Source organism: Urocampus carinirostris, chromosome 6 (assembly GCF_059441175.1).
Source record: "Urocampus carinirostris isolate Australia breed hairy pipefish chromosome 6, RoL_Ucar_1.0, whole genome shotgun sequence".
Lineage (NCBI taxonomy): Eukaryota > Metazoa > Chordata > Actinopteri > Syngnathiformes > Syngnathidae > Urocampus > Urocampus carinirostris.
In genome coordinates this window covers 29,116,481-29,141,443 of record NC_142354.1, presented here as the reverse complement: position 1 = coordinate 29,141,443, position 24,963 = coordinate 29,116,481, and the positions used below count along the sequence as shown (strand labels likewise).

The 24,963-nt window shown below is 38.7% G+C and overlaps 1 protein-coding gene across 1 annotated transcript in view; it reads right to left on the bottom strand.

Moving 5' to 3' along the window:
* The window catches only part of LOC148364518 (low-density lipoprotein receptor-related protein 1-like), a 231,213-nt gene that overhangs the window by 9,368 nt on the left and 196,882 nt on the right, over positions 1-24,963 (bottom strand). The window contains exons 63-86 of the mRNA XM_088338658.1: positions 23,489-23,582; positions 23,297-23,413; positions 23,111-23,230; positions 22,908-23,030; positions 21,281-21,406; positions 21,086-21,202; positions 18,542-18,648; positions 18,344-18,476; positions 17,099-17,221; positions 16,883-17,005; positions 15,208-15,486; positions 15,024-15,143; positions 12,428-12,690; positions 9,938-10,119; positions 9,767-9,873; positions 9,567-9,686; positions 8,098-8,274; positions 7,890-8,030; positions 6,475-6,648; positions 2,952-3,113; positions 2,695-2,878; positions 663-844; positions 502-595; positions 373-411 (exon numbers count right to left, since the gene is read on the bottom strand). Coding sequence (XP_088194784.1) covers positions 373-411; positions 502-595; positions 663-844; positions 2,695-2,878; positions 2,952-3,113; positions 6,475-6,648; positions 7,890-8,030; positions 8,098-8,274; positions 9,567-9,686; positions 9,767-9,873; positions 9,938-10,119; positions 12,428-12,690; positions 15,024-15,143; positions 15,208-15,486; positions 16,883-17,005; positions 17,099-17,221; positions 18,344-18,476; positions 18,542-18,648; positions 21,086-21,202; positions 21,281-21,406; positions 22,908-23,030; positions 23,111-23,230; positions 23,297-23,413; positions 23,489-23,582 — 3,407 coding nt within the window. The remainder of the gene's footprint in view (positions 1-372; positions 412-501; positions 596-662; positions 845-2,694; positions 2,879-2,951; positions 3,114-6,474; positions 6,649-7,889; positions 8,031-8,097; positions 8,275-9,566; positions 9,687-9,766; positions 9,874-9,937; positions 10,120-12,427; positions 12,691-15,023; positions 15,144-15,207; positions 15,487-16,882; positions 17,006-17,098; positions 17,222-18,343; positions 18,477-18,541; positions 18,649-21,085; positions 21,203-21,280; positions 21,407-22,907; positions 23,031-23,110; positions 23,231-23,296; positions 23,414-23,488; positions 23,583-24,963) is intronic.

The window sequence follows — 24,963 nt, the reverse complement described above, 5'->3', positions numbered from 1 at the left end:
TGAAAACAATTGCAAAAAAAGTTGACTCAGCACTTTTGCACCAGCGTTTCAGGATTTTAGTCTCCATCTGGCCTCAGTCTTACTCTCTGGGTTTTCCATTCTCATGTGCCACCCAAAGATGGTTTTGTCTCCAATGGTGTGGAACCATTCTACTTCAAGCTGTTTACATAAATTGTTATTTCTAGATACTGCTCATTTTTCAAATGCCCATCTCTACTGCGCAAAACACTAAGACAGCATGGAGCACAATCACAAACAACACAGAGCTGCTTGTTGCACATTTGTCCCACTGTCCTGAAGAGGGACACTCAACAAGAAACAAGCTCGGGAACGACATCACATTCAATCAACCCCCTAAGGAGGTTTTTTTACCGCAAGCGTTTGGAGCCGGTTTTGCTGGGCCGGCTAGACCTGAGGAGCAGAGGAGATGCCGTCACAGTGTAGGAGAGAGGAAAGAAATACGAGCATGTGAGGGAAAAAAAATGTTGGAGAATCACTCACCCCCTCATCCTTCTTCTGTACCAAAACAATGCTCCTAAAGCCAGTAGCACCAGAAGGAGCAGGAGCAGCACAGGGACCGCGATGGAGGCCGTGCCTATACAGAAAAACACTTTAAAGCACATAGGTCTAAGTCGTTGGGATTTTTGGAATGGTCGACTTACGTCCTCCCGAAGTTGTGGCTCCTTCACTACTGGTGACCGACTCACAACGATGCCCAGCCCATCCGGGGGAACATCTGCACTCTGGAAGGTGGGTGAGAGGATTGATGGAGCACTGGCCATTGGCGCAGTATTCGTTGGTGTCGCACGTGTAGCAGCTGGGCTGGATTCGACCGTTTGCGCAGCTAAAGATGAAAGTATCTGGATACTTAGTATACTTGTTGGTGCTTAGAACAGAACAAATGCAGTGGAACCTCGGCATATGACAGTGTTTCCCATATAAATGAAGATCCGGGGGGACCCCGGGTCTTAATTGGCCGGCCAGAGTCTAAAACTTGTCAGTCAGACAGAATCATGGTCCGCTAAAGCAAGCACTTTCACCGACACACATTGCATTCCCGCATAAACAACATTTGCCCCACTCCACCTGCACTGTGATTAGACGGCTAGGTAAAATTTGACATAAACGAGCGTCTCACTGCCAGCGTTTTCAACGGAGCGTAAAAACACAGCGCTGTCATTGCAAGCCATAAGAACAATTTGCTCGGAGCAGGAAAACACTTTGGTGGACACGGGCTCCAACTGTAACTTATAAGTTGCGTGTTACCATAACCTACTGTAAACCATAGAAGAAGAGCCAGCATCCAGTCAAAGCGGCAATCACAAGATCAAGGGTACTGATGTTTAATACTGTAATTTAACAAATCACCAACTCAACTATTCATTTTAATTACATTTAAAACTCATATTGGTGATTTGGTGTATTTACTTGCTGATACCTTGAAATAGTAAATAGCCATCGGACCTACTCTAGTTATTTATAGTCCAATTAGATGATGAGCAGATTTTATTGCAATAAACTCCTGTCTCGTTTACGATGCTTTGTGGGTGAGACTTGTTTGCTGTGTTATTGCCTCTCATAACTAGTGTATTTATGATTCAAAACTCTACAAGGGCACACATTCATCGTAGACAAGTTTTGCCCTAAAAATTTACCAGATCAATGCGTTCGAATTTAAAACATACAAAATCATCTTCTGAGGGAGCATGCTCACGGACCTCTATAGACTGGCCATCCACTGAGGTCTCTGAAAATTAAATGGGAAACACTGTACGAACATCCATTTTTAAGGACAATTTTAGTCATGGATAGTTCAAAAGAAAATATTTTAGTCATCATCAATGTTCCCTGTAATTTTCCACGGGTCTGAGCGTTCACACAAAGTCGGTGAGCAACGCTTGAAACAACAGTGAGCAAGATAATTAATTATCAAACATGTCCAAAACTTGACATCAAGTTACATTTTGCTGAGTTTCCAGCAATGCAAAATTATTTTTTGCTTTTGAATGAATTGACTCATGTACGATTGTAAAGGTTGCAGGGCCTACAAACGTCGTTACAATTCTTTCACAAGATATCCATTTCTTTTTATTTCCTGATATATTTTGTCGCATAATATTAACATTTTTGGAGGCTTATTTAGTCGGTTGTAAGATACAGAACTGTACTTAATCACATTTTTAGTGGAAGTACAATGTTGGCAACAAGATTCACTTGATATAATTGGAAATTATTTGAATGCAACACAAACTTTTTCTTCTTTTTTCCGTGTTTTTTCTACTTTTTTTGTGCATAATTTTACATAATATTTGGTCATCTTGGGATTAAAGAAGCAAAAACAACCTGAAGAGCCGTTTAGGACCCGAAAGAGCCGGTTCCTTTTAGTGAGCCGGTTCTCGACAAACTCTACTGACTTTACTTAACAACTTCGTTCGACATTGACATCAAAATACCGCATTTAGGACACAACGTCAGGGGAACCCGTGTATTTTTACCTTTATGCACTGTAACTTTGACTTAAGTCGCTTCCTAATTAGTAATTTTGAGCCCTGATTTTTGTGCGCTGGCTAGATTTTCTTGTGCGCTGAGAATGTGCGAGCAGTGCGCAATTGCGCACGCGCGCAGCTTACAGGGAACACTGGTCATCATAACTGTAAGGTAACAAATATGTTTTTTGTGTCAGAGCTGACTTACCGACATGTGAATTCTCCCGTGGATGTGAACCTGTCCTTGGGGATGCATTCGCCGTCACGGCAATAGTGACACTTGTCGATCTCGCAGGTGCTGCCGGTGAACTGAGGCAGACAGCGGCACAGTTTGGAGCCGCTGGCGTTCTGCAGACAAGTGCCTCGGTTCAGGCAGTGGCCTTCGCAGCTCCCTGCAAACAAAACCACGACTCGAGTCACGTCACGGATCGGTGTGCTGATGTCTTTGCTGGCACCGATACTCACTGTACTGGCACTGGTCGCCCAAGAATTCGTGAGGGCATCTGCAGGACGGCTGGTTCCCGGCACTGACGCTGCAGTTGCCTCCGTTCATGCAGTAATTCCTGCACGTGCGCGCGTTGCAGTTTGGACCCGTAAACCCTGGCAAGCATCGGCAGGTGGGGGCGCCTGAAAAAAAAAAGGGATTAAGAGGGAAATCGTGAATAACTGGAGGGCATGTCTGCATAACAGTTCTCAGGTGCTAGGTTTCATTCCATCAACTGGTCATCCTGTGTGGAGTTAGCATGCTTCTATGTTGTAATCTACATTTTTATTTAAGTGTGCGGAAGCTCACAAGGTACCTAATGTGGAAAATAAACTAGCTCTTAATAGGAAGAGGAAGAAAGTACACTGTGCGTTCACCAATTCCCATTCTTCTTTAATATAGGATAATCAGATTAAATTAGGCTTCCACCTACTTCATTAATTACAAGGAAATTGCTTGATAAATGAACTTAAATTTGTTTGAACAGGTTATCATATTTTTTTACAGAGAGTAAAAAAAAAAACTTTAGAAAAAAATATTCTGAGCACATAAAAGCCAGATATAAAATCTGAACGTTATTTGGATTTAATTACAAGATAAATACTAAAGCCAACTTAAATTTGTGGTTTGAATTTGTAATTCACAATTTAAAAAAATGATGAGAAACTCACAAATCAAAATTAAAAAGCTTTTATTATTAAAAAAAGGGGGGGGGGGGGGGGCGCACTAATGTTATCTAGTGACAGAAAAACGAAAACGCAAAAATCACAATCTTTTTCAGTATAAGATAATTAAATGAAACATCAATTGACTTAATGGATATAAGGAAACGGTTTTGTTAATGAGTGAGAACACAATATATACATTTGTTTAGTTGAGCATTTTTTTATTCCAGGAGCAAGACTGGCTTTAGAAAGGGACAATAAAATCAGATATATAATGTGGACATTATTTGCAATTAACTGCTGTATTTACATAGGTTATTATATACAGTAATCCCTCAACATCACAAGGTTTGCTTTCCACAGTTTCCCTACTTCTCGGGTTTGCATTGTGTTTTGCATTCTGATTGGATAAACAGTCTTCCCACTTACTAATATTTAATGGTACAGTAGTTATTTGACAAAATCAAAATAAAAAAATCATAGATTTTCAGAGTACATTTTTTTTGTTAAACAGATGTTTAGGCCTGTAAAAAGGGTTTCTTCTTGAGTTTCAGTGAATAATAGAGTATTTAATTGTATAATAATTGTAAAAAAAAGGTTTCTACTTCATGGATTTTGCCTGTCAGTTCTTTGTGGTACATGACCGCCGCAAAAAAACAGGGATTACTGTCATTCTACTTTTACATTTGAACCGAATGTCTAAAAGACTTGCGATACAAATAATTGTGAGCAAATTAAAGTCAGATATAAAAAGTGTGTATATGTGTGTATGAAATGATAAGGAATCAAATTGTAATACACAATTAAAAAGGCACAGAAGCTCACAATTACCATGAGATTACAGACCATCATCCGCGACTTTTTCCCAAGCTTTTAACCCTGTGCCTTATGCAATGATGCGGGCAATTTATGCATTTTTTCTAACGGCCCAAGCAGTAAAGGTAAGAGGGATACACGTGGAGTATACGTTTCGAGGAAGACGCAAGTTAAATGTAACTCTGTACATGAATAAAACTAGCATTAACCGACCCTCATCATGGAAAAGGTGTCAATTGAAAGGGGAGCGCTAACTACCATTTTGGGGATCATCTTCCGAGTCTTTTTTAGTAAGCGGTGGCGCTCATCCCTCTCCAGGCAACGTCCAATGAAGCAGAAACGTTACAGGTGGATTCTTATTTAACTGTGGGCATTATCGTGTGTTTTGGAGTAAATATTTTACATGGTTGGATTCTATGGGGGCAGCACGGCGGCGCAGTGGTTAGCGCGTGTGCGGCACAGTTCTGAGGTCGTGGGAACCTCCTGCGTGGGTTCAAATCCAGCTCCCGGCCTTACTGTGCGGAGTTTTTGTGTTCTCCCCGTGCTTGCGTGGGTTTCCTCCGGGCACTCCGGTTTCCTCCCACATTCCAAAGACATGCATTTCAGGTGGATTGGCCAGTCCAAATTGTCCCTAGGTGTGACTGAGCGAGTGAGTTGTCTGTCCCCGTGTGCCCTGCGATTGGCCGGCAACCAGTTCAGGGTGTCCCCTGCCCACTGCCTGATGATTGCTGGGATGGGCTCCAGCACCCCCACGACCCTACTGAGGATAAGCGATGCAGCTAATGAGATGAAATGAGATGAGATTCTATGGATTGTCCTTGATGTAAAGAAGCCATTTTCGTGGACATTCAAAGAATTTAAAGACGGTCAGAATATGTAATGGTGAGTTACTCCGGCTTTATAGTTTTCTGATATCTTGTTTAAGACTTATAGTGATGTTATTCTGATGAGTATATTTTGAAATGATCAGAGTTTAAGCTTTCCTATGATATGTGGTATGACGTATTTCAGTGACTGGTGACATCGTACAGCCATCCATCCATCCATTATTATCTGCACCGCTGATCCTCAGTAGGGTCGCGGGGGTGCTGGAGGCCATCCCAGCCATCTTCGGGCAGTGGGCAGGGGACACCCTGAACTGGTTGCCAGCCAGTCGCAGGGCACACAGGGACAGACAATTCGCGCGCTCATTCACACTTAAGGACAATTTTGACCGGCCAATTAACCTGACATGCATGTTTTTGGAATGTGGGAGGAGGAAACCCACGCAAGCACGGGGAGAACATGCAAACTCCGCACAGAAAGGTTGGTAGCTGGATTTGAACCCATGACCTCAGAACTGTGCCGCCCCACCGTGCTGCCATTGTACAGACATGCATTTGTTTATCATAAGTCCAGCGGCCCGTTAAGGGGTTGAAGTACCGTGTATTATTAAAACTTTCTGTATACCCTATTCCTTTGTGAAGATCTAAAATTTCAATGTGGGCACATGCGCCTTATAGTCAGGTGTAGCCTATGTGTGTTCAAAATGTTTTTTCCTTAAAAAATGTACTGGGTGCGGCTTACAATTAGGTGCGCTTTATATTCAAATTTTACAGTACGTCATTCTGAGAATTGAATCACTTTTATAATGAAAAGGTCGACCAATGTCCAACACGATACACTAATGCTATCGAGTGACAGAAAAATGACAACACAAAAGCAGACCTTTTACAGTGGACTACAAATAGATCAAATCTAACTTCCAATTGCATCATTAATCAGAATTCATTTATTTCGTCAATCATATTTGCATAGGTTAACATATTTTTTTCATTTTCATTTTATCTACTTTTATCAGTGTCATGTGAAAAAAGCCCTCCAAAATTCGTGTTTGTTTGTTATGTAAGTCTTTCCTCATTGCGCTTTGGGAAGTCTTCATTGAATTGAAAAGCGCTATATAAATGCAGAATGCAGAATGCAGATTGAACAGTTTTCTCATGACATCACATAGCTCATAGGATTACTAATTTTTGCTCATTACCTGTTGGTGAAGGTGTGCACGTTCCCCCGTTCTTGCAGTAGTCTCTGCATTGGTCGATCTCGCACCGATCTCCTCCGTAGTTCGGTTGGCAGCGACATTTGGGCTGCTTGTGGGCGTTCAGGAAACAACTGCCACCGTTCAGACACTGCACCAGGCAGGGGCCACTAGGAGGCGCTGTGGGTGGAGATTATTCTTACTAAACTATTGTGACTATAATTGTTATATATATATTATTATGTTACACATTATATATACTTGCTAAATAAGTTATTACATAATAATTACCCGAAAATAAAAATGTGTAATAGAGTTTGTTGCCACTACAGATCGAGCATCTTTTCAGACAAGCCTAGGAAAGTATTACAACCAAATATTTTTGCGACTTTTGCAAATTCTTTTCAATTTTTATAAAATGAATTTATTGTTAAATCACAAATATTATCACTTGCACTGTCAGACGGTCTTAGTGATAACATATATAATATCTGAATAGAAACTGCGTTTTAAAAGATTAATAGATTTTAGGTGTATCATATTTGAATATTGGAAAAACTTTCATTGATATAAAGTGAACTATAATTTTCCACTAAAATGAAAAAAAAAATCCAGTGTCGCCGACATATTTAATACCTTTACATAATCTTAAGAATAGAATACAATTTTTTCTCATTGTAACATGTCAAATGCACAACAAAATTAAAAATATCCCAGGGAAAAAATACTAAGATAAGAATACAAATAAATAATATTAAATACAAAATAAAGAACTGCATCATCCCTCCTCTTTTTCTCACATTTACTGTGTTAAGCATGGTTCTAGTGTTTTATTTTTCAGTGTGAAAGGGACACTGTATAATATTTGACCACTCGGTGTCGCTGTATTTTGAAGGTCTACACTGCACAAGGAAGACTACATACTATGGAGACTCTAAGTGACCAAATACACACATTTTTTCTTCTCCTTTTCTTATCCAGCATTCCACAAGGTGTTTATTCTTTGGGGTACATTTAGCAGCAAGAAAGCAGACATTAATGTAAGCTTCTTTCAGTAAGCCTCGTGTTATGTTAAAATATATACACATTTCTTGACCGACGAGTATTCAAAAAAATACATGTTTATATGATAGTTCATGTATTTTTGCGTATTATTCATACCAGTACTTTTTTTTTCTTAGAAATGACGTTTGTTTGTAGCACTTTGAGGCACTAAATACACGCTGCCCCTTTAAGGGTGATTATTGCCTTTGTGGGGAAGCTATTTTTCAATCTGTTAGCTCTTGAGTTTACGGTCCTAATACTCCACTTGAAAGAGTTCAAACATGAACAGTGTCCTTTACAATTTTCCAAGCTCTCTTAATCTAATCTTTTTTAGCAACAAACCATGGCACAAGTTGTGTTTGTGTGGGCCAACTCACAAACGGGCGATAACGTGGGCGCAGGCTGCTTGACACAGGTGCCGTTGTCCAGTGTGTGCCCATTAGGACAGGTACACACGGGCCCGCTAGGACTCAAAAGACACAACCACTCACATTTCTTCCTATCGCAGGGATTGTTCACTGGAAAGAGACACACAGATGTCGATACACGCCAGGATTTCAATCCTTCTTTCTCTGGCAAACTCACTCTCCGGTTGTTTGTTGCGGTGGTACAAAACCAAATCGGTGGCGTGGTTCATTCTGGTTGTCAAGTTCTCGACATCGCCCTTTCCGAATTTGTTGACCCGGAAGACGTGGTTGTGGATGTAGGTGATGCCGTAGATGTAGTCTTCAAATATGTCAATACTGAAGGGTTGGTGGAGCTCTGTGGGAAATACGTGCAGTCGTATGAAAGCTGCTTGGAGGAAAAATGACAAAAGGACAACACTTGGGAAAAAAAGGTAACGAGGACATGTGTAAACACGAGAATAAATGCTTTATGTTTTGATTGTAAATAATAAGTTTAAGCACTACACCAAAAAATGCTTGTCATTGTTTCACCTTTTTTTCACCATTTGTTTGTCAAGTCAAGTCATTTTTATTTGTATAGCCCTTAATCACAAATAGTCTCAAAGGGCTTCACAAGTTATTACATGTAAAAATAAAAACACCTAAATAAAGGTTAAAAATAATCGTGGAAAAAAAAGATGGTATTTTTATTTATATATATTTTTATGTCTTATTGTTATTTTTTTTACCCATTTTTAATTAATTTGACACGTTTCCCACTAGAAACAAATATGTATATTTATCATATAGTCATTAGGACTATATCATTACAATTATTAATGTATTATGGTATTTGTATTTTCTAACCTTTTTTTGAGTAAAATAACCCAAAACAGAGTGTCATTAAAACATATAGAAATATATAAAATGTATTGTGAAATGAGAAGATATGACAGAAAATAAATTTGTATTATTTATATATTCATTTAATTGTGTATTTATAAATATTTTATTTGTTTTTTTTTCCCATTCGCCTACATTTTATTAATGTCGGTATTTATTCATATATATGGTAAACATCCTATTTATGTATTACGTTTTTTTGTTTTCTAACCGTGTTTTTTAACCTTATTTTTGGATGTAAAGATATATGAATAAAGGATGTAATCAATTGTAGTATAAAAATACATGAAAAGCATTTGTATTTATTGACTAGAGTTTTCTAACTACATTTTATTGACACATCTTTCCCCCCTTAAGAGTAAAGTGGCCGTAAAGTCATTTTGATTTCTTATGAATGACCTATATTTCATGTTAAAAATATCTGTGCATTATTTGTCATTGCAACATCCATTGCAGCCTGGTCATCCTGGAAGGGAGATTACTTCATGTGCGGTCCCTTCTCAAGGTTCCTTCATTTTATACATGCAGAAGTTTTGAATTTTTCTTTGCCCTAATGTAGGTTTTAGATCAGGGGATGGTGCAATAATAGTCTGTAATAATAGTCTGTGGTTTGCAATAACCTGTGCAGCCCTTTGAGACTCTTTGTGATTAAGGGCTATACAAATAAACATGACTTGACTTATGGAAAATCCTGGCACTAGTTTGGTCAAAAAGTTTGCGCTAATTTCCCAACATAATATGAAAAAATACAAAGTCACACTCAACTATTCTTGATCCTGTTGACAGCCACAACGGCATCGCTTCCATTCAACCTGACGCTGCCGATCAATGACAATTTAGCATCCGCCCAGTACAGGCGTTCGTTGAAGTAGTCCACTGCCAAGCCTGAACAAAAACAAAACAAATTGACAAAAAACAAAAAACGCATAAAAAAGAAACATTTATTTTTTTTGTTTGCATTTTACCTGTCGGCCACTGAATGTTTTCTTCCACCAGCGTTTCTCTCATTGTTCCGTCCATGGCAGCCGTCTCGATCTTGGGGTGGTTACCCCAGTCTGCCCAGTACATTTTCCTAAGGAGTTACATGCGGGTTATTAATATTTTTAGTACAAATAGGCTTTTTTCGGCCTACTCACCCTCTGGGAGGGTCCACCACGATGGCGTAAGGCTCATCGATCATGCCGGAGATGAGAGTTTTGCGGTGGTGCCCTCCGCTGAGCTGTGCCACTTCGATGACGTCACGACCCGAGTCCGTCCAATAGAGGTTCCCTGCCACCCAGTCCACGGCGATGCCTCGGGGCATCTTTAGGCCAGGGATCTGAAAACAGAATTTGCTTAGATATTATATTATAGCAAAATAAGAAAAATGAAATAAAAGGTCAGATTGCAGATAATGATTTTGATGACAGTATAAAAGAGTAATATATTTGATCAGACATAAGAAAATTGTGCTTATTTAAAGGATTTGTTTTCTGTAAAAGACAATTTGATCAACTGACTGGCAAGATTTTTTTTCTGAGAATTATCACACTAAAGGCAGAATTTTCATTTTTTTTCCCAAGAATCCACACTTTAAAAATATTATTTCTGACTTAACAAAGAAAAAATCACTTTAAGGACTTATTTCCATCAAATGTTTCGCTTTAAAGTAAATAATTTCAGGCATTTTCAGAATCCTCCCTATAATAGTCTTTTTGAATCAGAATATTCTGACTTTGAAGTGAGTATTGTCACTATTATTGAGTCACACTTCTTATTCTAAAGCAGGGCTGTCAAACGCAATTGCTTAATTTATTTGGCTTTATGCTGTCTGCTGCCAACATTTTTAAACATAGCAAACACATCGGTATATTCTTGTCCAACACAGTGGTCGCAGTGAAGCTGATTGCTACATATTCTTTGTTAAACTTCCTCTCTTAGCTTTCATTTTCCTTTTTATCCCTGTTAATTTTCTTTTAATGAGGTTTACTGGAGGATTTGCAACGATTCACATATACACTTCATACTCTCTCTGCTATGTATGTGCAAAGCGCAGATGCTATACCACCGAGCACACACTCTGGCAATGAGAGCGCTGCTTCCCCTTAATGTATTCGAGGTCCAATTGTATTTTATTCTAGGACAGTAAAAAAAAAAAGTTCCCCATGTCAAACGTGCCTGACTTGGCTTCCAGGGGACCCCACCCCACTATTTGAGAACCACTGCACTAATGGAACATAAATAACCAAGGAACAATTAAAAATGTCAAGACAAAAATGAGAATTACTTGATTGTTTTCTTCAACGATTTTTGTAGTATCAAATAAAAAGCATATATTTGTTTTGTGAAAATGCATATCTTGTAATTTGCTACAAACTGTTGTGCTAAACTATGGAAGATTTGTAATATTTTGTTGGATTGCATTGTGCAAATAACTACAGTGGAACCTCGGTTTTCGAACGCCTCTCAGTTCAAACAAATCGGAGTCCGACCAAAAATTTAGAGAAATTCTTGCTTCGCCGTTCGTTCAAAAAATCGGAGTTCGAACGCCGGTAATGCGTGAGTGCGTAGGCTAGGGTGCGATGCTGAGCGGCGTACGGGTGTAGATCGCTCTTTTCGTGACCAACTGTCAGACATGGGGACTTGAGACTTAGTGACTTGGACTCGAGTCGACTCGAGTCGCTGTTTTTATGACTTGTGACTTGACTTGGACTTGGCAATCTAAGACTCGGGACTTGACTTGTGACTTGACTTGCCCAAGAAAAAAATACTTGGGACTTACTTGGGACTTGAAGGTGAAGACTTGAGACTTACTTGAGACTTGCACATGTGTGACTTGGTCCCATGTCTGCCAACTGTTATCGCGTGCGGACGTGCTTCGTTTTGCTTTCGCTTTTAATATAGGTGTACGAAGTGTTTTAGCCCCTAATTATGCCTCCAAAGAAAGTCAGTGCAAGCAGCAAAGTTGCTACAGGTGAAAAAAAGAAAAGTAGTGCGTACAACTATTGCATTCAAAAAAGAAATAATAGCAAAATATGAAGGTGTGCAAGTGTCTGATCTTCACCACCACAAAGGTAAGAAATCCTATTCATAATTTTTTTCTTTGTCCTTTTTTTTATTTTTACACGTTCATGTTAGCGTAATCTTTCATACTGAAGATTACGATAACGTGAACGTACGGTTAGCCTGGGTTAGCTTTATGTTTACGTTCAGGGTGTTGGAACTGAGCCCAACATTCATGGTGTTGGAACGCAGCCCCCTTTCCAATGAACCGCTCACTACTTGTGGAGACCCGGGTGCTAAATGACTTGTAAACGACCAGATTTTTTTATTTTTACACGTTCATGTTAGCGTAATCTTTCGTACGGAAGATTAAGATAACGCGAACGTACCATTAGCCTGGGTTAGCTTTATGTTTACTATAAACATTCAAGGTGAAAATTCAGGGTGTTGGAACAGATTAAAACGATTTACATTATTTTTAATGGGAAAAATGATTTTGGTGATCGAACAAATCGGTTTTCGAACAGGGTTCTGGAACGGATTATGGTCGAGAACCGAGGTTCCACTGTACTTTCTTCAGGCAAACACAAACAATGGTCGTTCCACTCATACTCTGAATACTGAACACATTTGACGTGTCTTACCTCCACGTTATTGACCCGCGATTCCGCTTGGCGTCGATTGCGGTTGCTGTTGGGTGACGGTGAAGAGGTGAGTTCGTAGGAAGAGATGCGCCCCGTGTGCCAGTTGGTCCAGTAAATGCGGTTGGTCTTGACGTGCACGTCCATGGCATCAATGCGCACGTTGGCGTCGCCCTGGAATATTTGCTCGTAGCGCCAGTTGGGCATGGACGGGTCAAGGCCTCGGATCTCGTTGTCGTCCGCAATGTAGAGGACTTGCTTCTGAGCTACAGACGGCAAATTTAACAGTAAAAAAAATCAATTGAATTAACTAAAAAATGAATTACGGTATTTTCCAAACTATAAGGTGCACGTAAAAACCACAAATTGGCCAGAAACTTCAAAGTCTGCCTACTACGTGTATAAAATACACAGACATGGACTAAACATTGTACACACCAGGAATCAAACCAGGGTTGTGGCAGTGAAAGCACAAATGATATAGATAATGTACAAAAAGGCATTTGCTTTCATCTCATTATCAAACTATTTTTACTCATGGTACCAGATAGGATTGTTAGAGAATGGAAAAAACAGAAAGTCGTCATGAAAGATACACCGTAAATTCCGGACTATAAGCCGCAACTTTTGTCGCAAGCTTTCAACCCTGCAGCTTATGCGAAGATGCTGCTAATTTGTGCATTTTTTTCTAATGGCCGCCAGGGGCGCCCGAGCAGTAAGGGTTAGACAGGTGGAGTATATTTGTCAAAGAAGGTGCATAGTTTAATGTAACTTCCCGCTTTGTGCATGAAAAAAACTAGCATTACCAGACCCTCATCATGGAAAAGGTGTCAATCGAAAGGGTAGGACAAACTACCATATTGGGAATAATTTTATGAGTCTGTTGCGAAACGAAAGGATTACAAGAAGCAACGTCCAAGGTAGCAGGAATGTTTAGGGGATTTCTATTTATCTGTTGGCATTATCGTGTGTTTCAGAGTAAATAGTTTACACGGCTGGATTCTATGGATTGTCCTTGATGTAACAAAGCCATTTTTTGCGGACATTCAAAATAGATGAAGGGGGTGTAATTGTGAGTTACGCCGGCTTTATGTTTTTGGGTATCTTATTTCAGACTGATTGTGATTTTTCTCTGATGAATATATTTTGAAATGGTCATCATATCTTGAATCCCAAAAGTTTAAGATTTCCAATGATAGTGATGATGTACTGGGTGCGGCTTATCATCAGGTGTGCTCTATAGTCCGGCATTTATGGTAAAGAAACACAAAGTTTGATTCATCATCAAATACATCAAAAATATATTCATTGTGCCTTTTTGAGTACATTTATAGATTTCTGTTTTCTCCATTATCTAACAGTCGTCTCTGGAACCATGCGTAAAATCAAGTGTGATAATCAGGTAAAATCAAATGCCTGAATGTAAATCATCTGGATCACTGGTTATCTAGTTGTTAGATTTCCGCTCTCTCAGAGCTACATCCCAAGGTTGATTCTGTTGCATAAATTGTTTAGCGAATTTGGTCAGTAACATTTTTCGACTGATCAATAATTGCACCAATATATACTGTACCAAAAGCCGTATAAAATGTTATACAGGAATAAATGCGTTAGCCCTTCCTTTAATTCCATGCACCTTAAAGTCCAGTGCGCCTTATATATGAAAAATATCTGACAAGACTATTTGGGGGTTGCACTATATAAGTCGGTGCACCTTATAGTGCAGAAAATGATAAAATGAAATAAAATACAATTCAATTAAAAAGTACAATAAAAACACAGTAAATATAAATTACCTTTATTATATTATTAATAATAATATAATCATAGATAATTATTTATAAAAATATACAAAAAAAAAAAATTTAAAATTATATTTAATCATAAAATAAAACAATAAAAGACACATTTGAGTAATATTGAATGATACAAAAATAAAGCAAAAACTAATCTAAATATAAATGCAGTTAAATACTAAATTAAATACAATTACATTACTTTGATTCTAACAGTCATACTAGATTAATTAATTCCTTGATCCAGCTCGTATTTAGAATTTCTCATATCTTGAACGAATTTTCTTCGTAGGAAATAACGGAAAAACAAGTAATCGGTTAATGGCCTCCCAATATCATCCAAGTTAACCCTAAATGGCCACAAAACACTCTTTTCTGATCACAAAAATACACTCAAATAGTGATTGAACATAAAAAATTGTAATAAATGCAAGTTTATTACGAGCACTAACAATGGAGGAAGTCACTGGTTGCTAATGGAGGTGAATGCGTGTGGTGGAGGAGTGAGGGAGCACAAGAAACCACGATAAAATAAAAACAACAAATAGCATGGGATCGCATAGGTGATGTTTTAACTGCTCTTGCTAACTTGGACGAGCTGATGCTGACACTGAGCGGTCTCGAGCATTCATCCTACTAGTTGTAGCATCTGAAAAGTACGGTAACTGGGATTTTCACAAGTATGTTGTGCGGAATTTTTCCTCAAAAGAAATGCTATATCTAGAATTTCTCATAACTCGAGTAGCTATTCACCAATATTTTAAAAAATATCTCAAATATCCCCAAAAAGGCTTTCTACTCACTGTCGGCCTTGCAATTGTCGTTGATCCTTGTGAAGTATTTGTGGCAGCTGCACTTGTACGATCCCTTTGTGTTATTGCAGATTTGCGAACACACTCCAAAGTCCCGGCACTCGTTCTTATCTGCAGACGCAGGAACAAATGTTCACGTAGCATCACGAGAAAGCACGGCTTACGAAGAATGTACCTTGACATCTGTTGCGCCCGTAGGACTGGAAACCCGGCTTGCACGAGCAGAAGGAGCTGGTCCCGTTCACCACGCAGTGAGCTTCGTCGCCATCTCCGCAAACAGTCCTGTTGCTCCGGCAGTCGTTCAAAGCCGTATCTTTCTTATTGCAGTTGATCTCGTCAGAGCCGTAGTCCTCGCAGTCGTTGAAGAAGTTGCAGCGCAGGACGGAGCTGATGCAGCGGCCGTTGGAGCACAGGAATTCGTCTTTGTGGCAGATCGGTGTGGATGGGGAAAGCTCTGGAGCAGAACAAGTGTTAACAGAAAGTGTTAATTCACCGTCATTTCCGAACTTTAAGCCGCAATTTTTGGAACACAATTTCAACCCTGCGTCTGACGCTCGGTTCACAATGCAGAGGTAAATTCCGGGTTTCTAGTGAAATACGATGAGTTTGTGAGATTGTTCACATTTTAAACTAAATGCGAATTGTATGCGACCTTATCTCCTGTGTGAACACCGATGAGGCGCAGAAAAAGACGTATGACGTCAATGTGCTCATGTTTAAGGAAGTACTCATGGATGCTGACAACAGAGTGTTGTACAGACATGAATTAAATAAACCTCTCTTTCCCCCCCCATTGAATGCTGTCCATGTGGTGGAGGTAATATCTATCTGTCTATCTACTACCTTGGTCATATCCCTCAAGAGTGGTGACCCGACAGCAAGACAAACACGTATACAAAAACAAGAAAAAAAGAAAAAGTAGCAAAAAGCACAAAAAATTGTTCATGGCCAACCCAAATGCCCAAACACCTAAACAAGTTAAGCGCATCAGCACCCAAGTTGGTCATGCTTTTGTCCCTCCAGATGAAACGGGACACAAAAAAGCGTCCATGTCACTCGGGTCAAGGTGACACAACACACTCCTCTCTTCAACAGCAGGGCCCGAAAGCTTTCCCTGGTTTACCCCTGCCGCATCATACATGTGCCCTGCCCATCCCTTAGAACGGGTCCAAACATCCCACAATATTTTTACAAAACCTCTCCATTCATTCCTATCACCAACAAATAAGGTAAGATCGGGCCTAAAAAAATCCAGCAAGACCCCGACCTGTGGGTATGAAAGCCCGAACCACCACAAACACGACCAATTAACTTGATTTGAAGGACTGAGCCTGAAGTCAACGCGAAGCAGCATTTAACATAGACGAAGAGACAGGTGGAGAGGGACGGGGTAAAGAGAAAAACAAACATTTTCTCCCGAACCTAACGCTAAGACAAGGAAGGTTGTTAATGCTAATCTGTTAATAAACAACAAGGGAGACTGCTGGAAGTGTGAATTTCCCTATGGGGATGAATAATGTATGTATCTATCTATCTATCTATCTATCTAATAATGTTTTTATAATAAATTGTCGCGTGTTAGTTTTAGAGGTGAGGGAAGTTGGTTTGTGACGGACAAAGATTGTGAAACACTGGTCTAAGGCTTATTTGTCTGATTTGCTTTAATTATATCGGTCCTGAAGTCCCATGGTAGTGGTTTGTCGAATGTTCCTTGGGTGAGGAAATGCCCTCCCGAAAAACAAAAATTCAGTCATTTAAACAAGCCCATTTTGATTTTCATGAAACTTTCGTGTATTTGTTGATAACGATCGGCTTCCCCTAAGTCGATGAAATGAGAAGAAACAACTCACGACAATTGATCTCATCACTGTTGTCGCCGCAGTTGTCGATTCCGTCGCAGCGTTTCGATATCGGCAGGCAAACGCGGTCGTTGTGGCAACGGAACTGCCTCATGGGCGGGCATTGGAATTTCACTTGGAAAGAAAGAGAAAGAGACGGAGCAGCCCTTAGCACACGTTTGGGTTTTCGGGAAGCCGGCAAGGAAACTAGCAATGTGTGCTTCTCACCACATTCTTCCGGTTTCTCGTCGGAATTGTCGCCGCAGTCGTCCTCGCCGTCGCACTTCCAGCCCAGCGGTTTGCAAAGCGTGTTGTTGCATTGGAATTCGTCCAGGGGGCAGTGTCTCCCAGCTGGAAAAGGAATAAGGCTGAGGTGATTTCCAGGCAAATATTTAGTATGACAAAATATAATACCTTTCAATTTAATTGGATAAAATAACTAGATTGAAATACAATAAAATGATAAAACAAAACATGGAATAAAGTCAAAATAAATACATTTTTAGTATATTTAATAAAAAAGTAAAACAAAATAAAAACAATCAAAGTAAATATAATACATTAAAATATTTCTAAATAAAAATAAAATGAAATTAATTACATAAAAAATAAAATAATGTATTTAAATTGCATTTAATAAATACAAAATAAAAAACATCAATTTAAATTACATGTGAAATAGTAATAAAACAAATTAATGTTGAAGAATAAAAAGCTATTGAATAAAGTCAAACAAAATAGAATATATTTTGATTATACATAATAATATGGTAAGGCGCCCGCTTTGAGACTGGGAGGTCGGTGGTTCGCGCCCCGGCCGAGTCATTCCTAAGACTTAAAAAGTGGTCGGCGGCGCCCTCTGTTGGCTGCGGCTGCATCGGCTCGCTACAACGGGTCAGGTGCAATTCGACATTTCGTTCTGTGTACATTGTTACACAGAATGACAATACAAGGAAATTATTATTATTATTATTATATAAAATAAAACAAAATAAAGATAATAAATTACATTGAATAATAAATAAAAGTTAAAAAAAAACATTCAAATGGCATTTTAAAATATAATACACAAATTAGAATCATTTCAAATTACATAATAATTATTAAATATGAAAAACTGAATTTTAATTATTTAAAATGTTATTAAAAATATTGGGAAAAACTTCAGACATGTTGATAGATAAGTAAACTAAATATATTACGTTGAAATTACATAAAATAATAACATATAATTCATATATTAAAATGATTTAAACTCCAAAATAAAATATATTAAAATAAAATTAATAAAAGAATATAAAATACAATGAGTTTAAATCACATAAATAACTTTCAAATTATATTATTTAAAAAAATACAACAAAGCATATACGTATATTATTAATAATATATATATAATAAAACATTTAGTATCAGATGTTCCTCCATTGAATGAGAGAAGATTTCGAAAATATTTTTTTAAATTCTCCTCACCACCAGTGTCACATTTTTCTTCATCACTGCCGTCCATGCAGTCGGGGTCAGCATCACAGCGCCAGCGGATGGGGATGCAGTGACCATTTTTGCACTGAAACTGATCGCTATCACACTTGACATCACAGCCATTCTGGACCCAAAAGAACATATTATCCTTTGTATGCACGTTCAAAAGACATAATGGACGTGCCATACCTCATCGGAGCCATCGGCGCAGTCGTGGTCGCCGTCACATTTCCAGCGCCCGGCGATGCAGCGGCCATTGGTGCATGCAAATTCGCTCTCTGAACACTGTCGAGGAACTGGGGGAAGAGAGTTTGCCCTTTAGATTTGGAATGAGGAACAAAGGGGAAGCAGAAGGAAGAGCAGAAAAAAAGAAAAAGCACTGCAAAATATAATAAAGGTTGCTCTCTGTTGAGCGTCAGGGAGAACGACAAAACAAACAGGTCCTGAAGTTTCTTCAGGAAAGACTCATGGGGAGCAAAGGTGGGGATGGGACAAGAAGTATGCGTCTTATACTATAGTAGAAGGGGAGAGATTTTGGCTGTAGGGGCAGAAAGGTAAGGAGGGCTAATCCTGCCATATGTAGAAATACATTAATAAATAAATAACTAGAAATGTATGAATGTATGTCATACAAATAAATTAACACCTAATTAAATCATGTAGTGTATACAGTATATATATATATATATATATATATATATATATATGAACAGCGGCTGGGTGGTGAGAGTGCATCCCCATGGTGCTGAAATGCAGGGCTTGATCCATCTACCCAGTATTTATTTTTTCATCTATTTTGTTGTGTATCTTGTCATGCAATTTGTCATTTACACTGTCATTTATTTATTTCGATATTTATTTTGACATGTATTTTGTTTTGTATCCAGTGTATTTTGTCGTGAGTCGTGTTGTGTATTTTGTCATTTATTTATTTCACATTTTATTTTGTTGTGTATTTTTTCATGTATTTCTTCGCATCGCTTTTCGTGAATTTTGTAATGTATTTGGTCACTGATTTTGTCGGAACAAAATCTTATTCAAATGAGGGGGCGAGTCAAAGCGGCTAAGCTTTTCACCTATTGGTTGATCAGTGTAGTAGCCCACTTGTTCATCATTGATCAACCAATAGGTGAAAAGCTCAGGAAACTGGGCCGCCTCTTCATTTGAATAACATTTTGTTGTGACAACCAAATGACGATATACACAGCAGAAAAAATGACGGGATACATGACAAACTGCATGTCAAAATACACGACAAAATATACAATAAAATAACATGAAACACAATTCAATATAGATGAAGAAATAAATACATGGCAAAATGAATTACATCATGCATAAATAATTGAATATATTAAATCCATGTCATATATTTATTATTTTCTATGGTGTATAATTTGAAGGTATGTATTTATCTATCCATTTATTTCTACATTTGGCAGGAACGGTCGTCCATAAAAAGGGGGCAGAAGGGACACAGACTCAATCGCTGAAGCTGAAACGATGAAAACACCTACCTCTGGCTCACAGCAACAGGCCAGTGTGAAATACAAAATAGACATGAGATGGTATGAGGTGACGAACATGAGTACCACTGTAGTGAAATCTCGCGCAAGAGCAAATAGAGAGCAAAAACAGACAGTGGTGAAATGCGACACATTACTAGAAAATCACATAGGAAAAACGCTCACAGAAAACCTCAATTTTTTTACGATAGAAGTGTCCAAACAACGAATTGGGAGATATTTGCAACCCAATTTTGACTCATAGCCTATTTGGTATACAGTAATCCCTCAGTACATTGTGCTTCGGTTTTGGCTAGTTCACTGCTTTGTGGATTTTGAAACGAATTGTCTTTATTGTAATTGATATTAAAGTATTGTGCGTTGTGTTCTGCAGCCAAAAACAAAAGCGAGTATGAGGACAGGTTGTATGCGTATGCTGTGTTAGCGTGACTGCCTGTGCGCGACTGTGATAGGCTGGTGGGTTCGGGGTGGGGGTTGGTGGAGGTTTTGGCACAAGTCAATGGGGCCACCAAAACAAACTGCGAAAGAAATAAAAATTAATAAAATAAAACAAAATAGATTTAAATTACATGTAATAATCGAATGAAATAGTTTTCAATTGTATTCGATAAAAACGTAAAACAAAATACAGTATGAAAAGAAGTGTAAGAGAAAGTATGTACAACAATCGAAATCCTAATGGGTCGAGGTCCAATATCTAAATATTTTATTTTTTATCTTATTTACTCATTATCTGAAATAGACATCTATAGCTGTCATTCTTTTTCAGGTTACTATTTTTAACTGAAGGACGAAATTTTTATATATGGGACACCTTCAACGGAAAAGGGCATAGGATGTCAGTGTGTTATTGTGACTATAATACCTCACAGTTGTTTGTCGTTTTGACTACTATGCACTGTTTACATCATTGTTCCTATCGGCCAATCATGTAACTGTCTTTGATAACCACACCCTTTTGTTTTGGTAATCTAGGCGATTTAAGAAAAAAGGGATAAGGGGAGGGCCGTTAGAACAGGTTTCATCTGACGTTTAGGTTCTCTTCTGTTTTTCTTGCAAGTTGAAGATCTATTGATGTCTACTCTCCTTATTTACAGTGTCTACTAAACTTAGCAAGGAGGTTAATACTTTCTGATCAAAGATTAGAAAAAGTCTAGTAAAATATGACTGGCTTAGTACAGAGGGATGCAAAAATGTGTGAACCTACCGCACTTATCTTCATCAGAGTTGTCCCCGCAATCATTGTCGTAGTCGCATTGCCAACGCCCGGGCACGCAGCGGTTGTTCTTGCAGCGGAACTGATACGGCTCGCACGTCCGCTCATCTGAGTTTCGACACATTTCCATTGATGTTGGACTTTATCGGAAAAAAGGGTTAAAAATGCTTAAATGCATCTACTGACCACACTCCTCTTTGGGTTCGTCAGAAGCATCGCCGCAGTCATCCTCACCGTCGCATTTCCAGCGTGCTGGGATGCAGCGGCCTGAGTCCTTACAGCGGAACTCGTCAACGCCGCATGTCATTTGAGCTGCAGTGCAGTAAATAGAGTGAAAAAAAGACGAAAAAGTGCAAGAGCGTGTCATTTTTAGCAAGTGTTAGCAGTCAGATTGATACATTTATATTGTTTGCTTAGCATAATGAATGTGGTTTTGTTTTTACTCCTGGGAACTGCAAATGAGATAGCATAGGATACCAGGGTTTCTCATTTTTTGGAATTTTTTTGATCGCTGCTGATCTTCATTTTGTACTACTATGCACTTTTTACAGCATTGTCACTATTGGCCAATAATGTTGCCATTCTTTGAATAACACACCCTTGAGAGCGGATCAGCTATTTGTAAACTAGGAGTTTGAATAAATATAAGGCTCCGGGAAGGACCATTAGAGTAAACTGGACTTTCTGCATCTTGAGTGTTTTTTGTACAGTCCTCTTCTGTGTCCTTGCAAGTTCAAAATTGATTTACTGTTTTTTCTTATTTCAAGTGTCTACTCAACTATAATCTTATCGCAGGTTTTAGTAACATATATGCCCTATTTAGTGAGAGTCCGCAATTATTAATTAGTTAAGTTTCTTATTAGCTTATATTATTACAGGACATCTTAACACTACTGAAAATACAAACATTATTTTACCAGACCCTCGTGAAAGAACTGAATCAGTTCTGTGACGGTGTCATTGTATGCCAAACCAAGGTAAAGCGTCCCTTGAAACGTATAAAAATGTATTAAATTTGGTCATCACTGCAACAAAAAAAAAACCTAAATCAAAACCCATTAGCAGAAAATCCTGCTAATTTGCTTGCTTCCTCATATCGTTTAGATTTGATTCCACCTATGTTCCAGTCAGGAGTTTTCGCTTTGAAAATGCTGGTCTACTAGTGATCCCAGGAGAACCGCAGGTTCGAAAGCGTTCTCCATTCGGGCCCCGGTGCTGTGGAATGCTCTGACCTCTGAGATTCGATCTGCAACCTCAGTGAAATTGTTTAAATCTAGGCTTAAAACACACCTATATTCCATGTTGACAATATCTGTATATTATTTTTTATTGCAACATCCATTGCAGCCTGGTCATCCTGTAAGGCTGATTACCTAATGTGCGGCCCCTTCTCAAGGTTTCTTCATTTTCCTCATGTTGAGGTTTTTGAGTTTTTCCTTGCCCTCATGTAGGTTTTAGACAAGGGAATGGTCTAATAATAGTCTGTAGTTTGGAATAATCTGTGGTCTGTGCAGCCCCTTGAGACTCCTTGTGATTAAAGGTGTCACAAATAAACATGACTTGACTATCTTTGAGTATAATTTTTCTTATTTTAGGTAGAGCTGTGGAATTTGTCCATTTTCATATTTTTCATAGAATCTGCATATTTCGTAATTTGCTTTAAACTGGAGTAGTAAACAAATAAAGCTTTGTGGTAGTTGGTAGCACTACATTGTGTAAATAAATACTTTCTTTAGGCAAACTCAAACAATAGAGGTTTCACTCCTACTCTTTTCAAACAAACTAAAGCTTGGATAAGTTTGATGGGTCTTACTGCAGTTGGCAGGCTCGTCAGAACCATCCACGCAGTCATTGTCTCGGTCGCACACCCACACTCGCGGGATACAGCGCTTGGTGACGGCACACTGGAACTGGTTAGGAGCGCACGTCACCTCCGCTACTCGGAAAAATACAAACACGTAGCGTACAATATACAACCGAAAAATAATTCTTGCGTATTTCATTGGTAAAACTTACGACAATCTTTCTCATCCTCTCCCTCCCCGCAGTTGTCCTGTCCGTTGCACCGGAAAATGCCCGGGATGCAGCGGCTTGGGTGGGTGCACTTAAACTGACTGGGCAGGCAAACGTGAATATCTGGTGGGCAAGGCACAAATTAGTTTTTAGAAAATTTGAAAACTTTTAACGTGTTAATAAACATACCGCAATTGGCTTCGTCTGAATTGTCCTGGCAATCGTTATCTCCGTCACAGATGTAGGCGGGATTTGTACAGATTCCAGTGCCGCATTGGAACTGGCCCGGTCGGCACTTGAACTCAGCTGCAGTGACAAACAAAATGATGGTAAAAGAGCCAAGAATAATGTATGAAGGGTAAAAGCCATTTCTTCACTTACGGCAATCGGTCGGCTCATCCGAGCGGTCCCCGCAGTCATCTTCGGTGTCACACTTCCACCAGAATGGAATGCACTTGTCGTTTTTGCAGACAAACTGAGGAAAAATCGCATTGTTTTAACTCATTCACTGCCATTGACGCATACATGTCAACCTTTTGACATTAAAAGCGGTAGATTCAATTGTACTTTCTATTTTTACACACAAAACAATCACTCTCCAGAATATTAAAAAAAAACATGTAGTTCTTTGTAAACTTTTACCAAAACTGAAAATCTCAAAATAAAGCAGCCTTCAACAAAAATAGGAGTCTCAGGCAAAGAATTTTGTTGTTAGAAATTAAAAAAGCAGGATTTTTTTTTTAAATTGAATCAGTAGCTTTCTTAATGGGAGAAAATAGATAGTGTAATGCAAAAAGCAGTAGTGTTGGTAAGTATGTTGACAGCAGACATCATTGGTTTTTAGTCTTCAAACCTTTTGGTCAAAAATGGGACCAACCCAATACTTGAATCAGTTAGTCGAATTTTTCTAGGTTGCTTTATAAGAAACAACAAAGTTGCTTGGATTGTTCAGAATAAAATGACCCGGATGGTTATATAAGATATATATAAAAGTAATCATTTTTTGGGAGTATTATTTAAATATATATATTTAATGACGCTAAATGTAATTGGCAATAAATAGGATAGGCACTTTGGGGAAATGCGTTTGAACTGTACTTCCTAACACTAATTTAAATCAAACATGGCATGTTCAGTTCTGAAGTTAGTCTTTCTTAGCAGTGACTGAATGTCTGGAAGAAGAGTTGGAAACTCTTTTTGGCATAATTGAACACAGTGTTTATTGTATGCACAATAGTGTAACAACCTCAGCAGTCATGGGTCGTTCCAAGCATGACTTGTTCTCTTTGGAGCCAAATATAATTCATTTAATGGAGTTCTGTCGCAAAAGTGAAGTCTCACTCCTCCTAGTATGTTTTGCTTGAGCGTGGTGGCCCACCACTGGTTATTAGACTTTTTAGTGTGGACACAAAGCAAAACCCAAATGTTCTGTTTACCTTTATTACATTTGCTAATATTTTGGCTTTATTTGCTATTCCATTGTTTCTTGTTCATCGCCTTCTGATGGTATTATTTGTCAGATTTTATTTAATATTATTTATTTTTGAATTATACTTTAACATTTCAAATTCTAATTAAAGTAAACATAAATCAAGTAAATACATCTAAATCAAAATACCACTGGTGGTCCTGTGCTTAGAATTCGGCGCTCTTCCCGCCGCAACCCAGGATCGATTCCTGTTGCATTCAACCGCAAAAAGTTGGGAAAACGTGAAACGAAAAATGTTGGCGGCACAGCGACTCAGCGGTTAGCAAGTCAGCCAAATCCAGCTACCATCCGGAGTGTGGAGTTTGAATGTTCTCCCTGTGCCTGCGTGGGTTTTCGCTCCGGTTTTCTCAGACATTCCGAAGACATG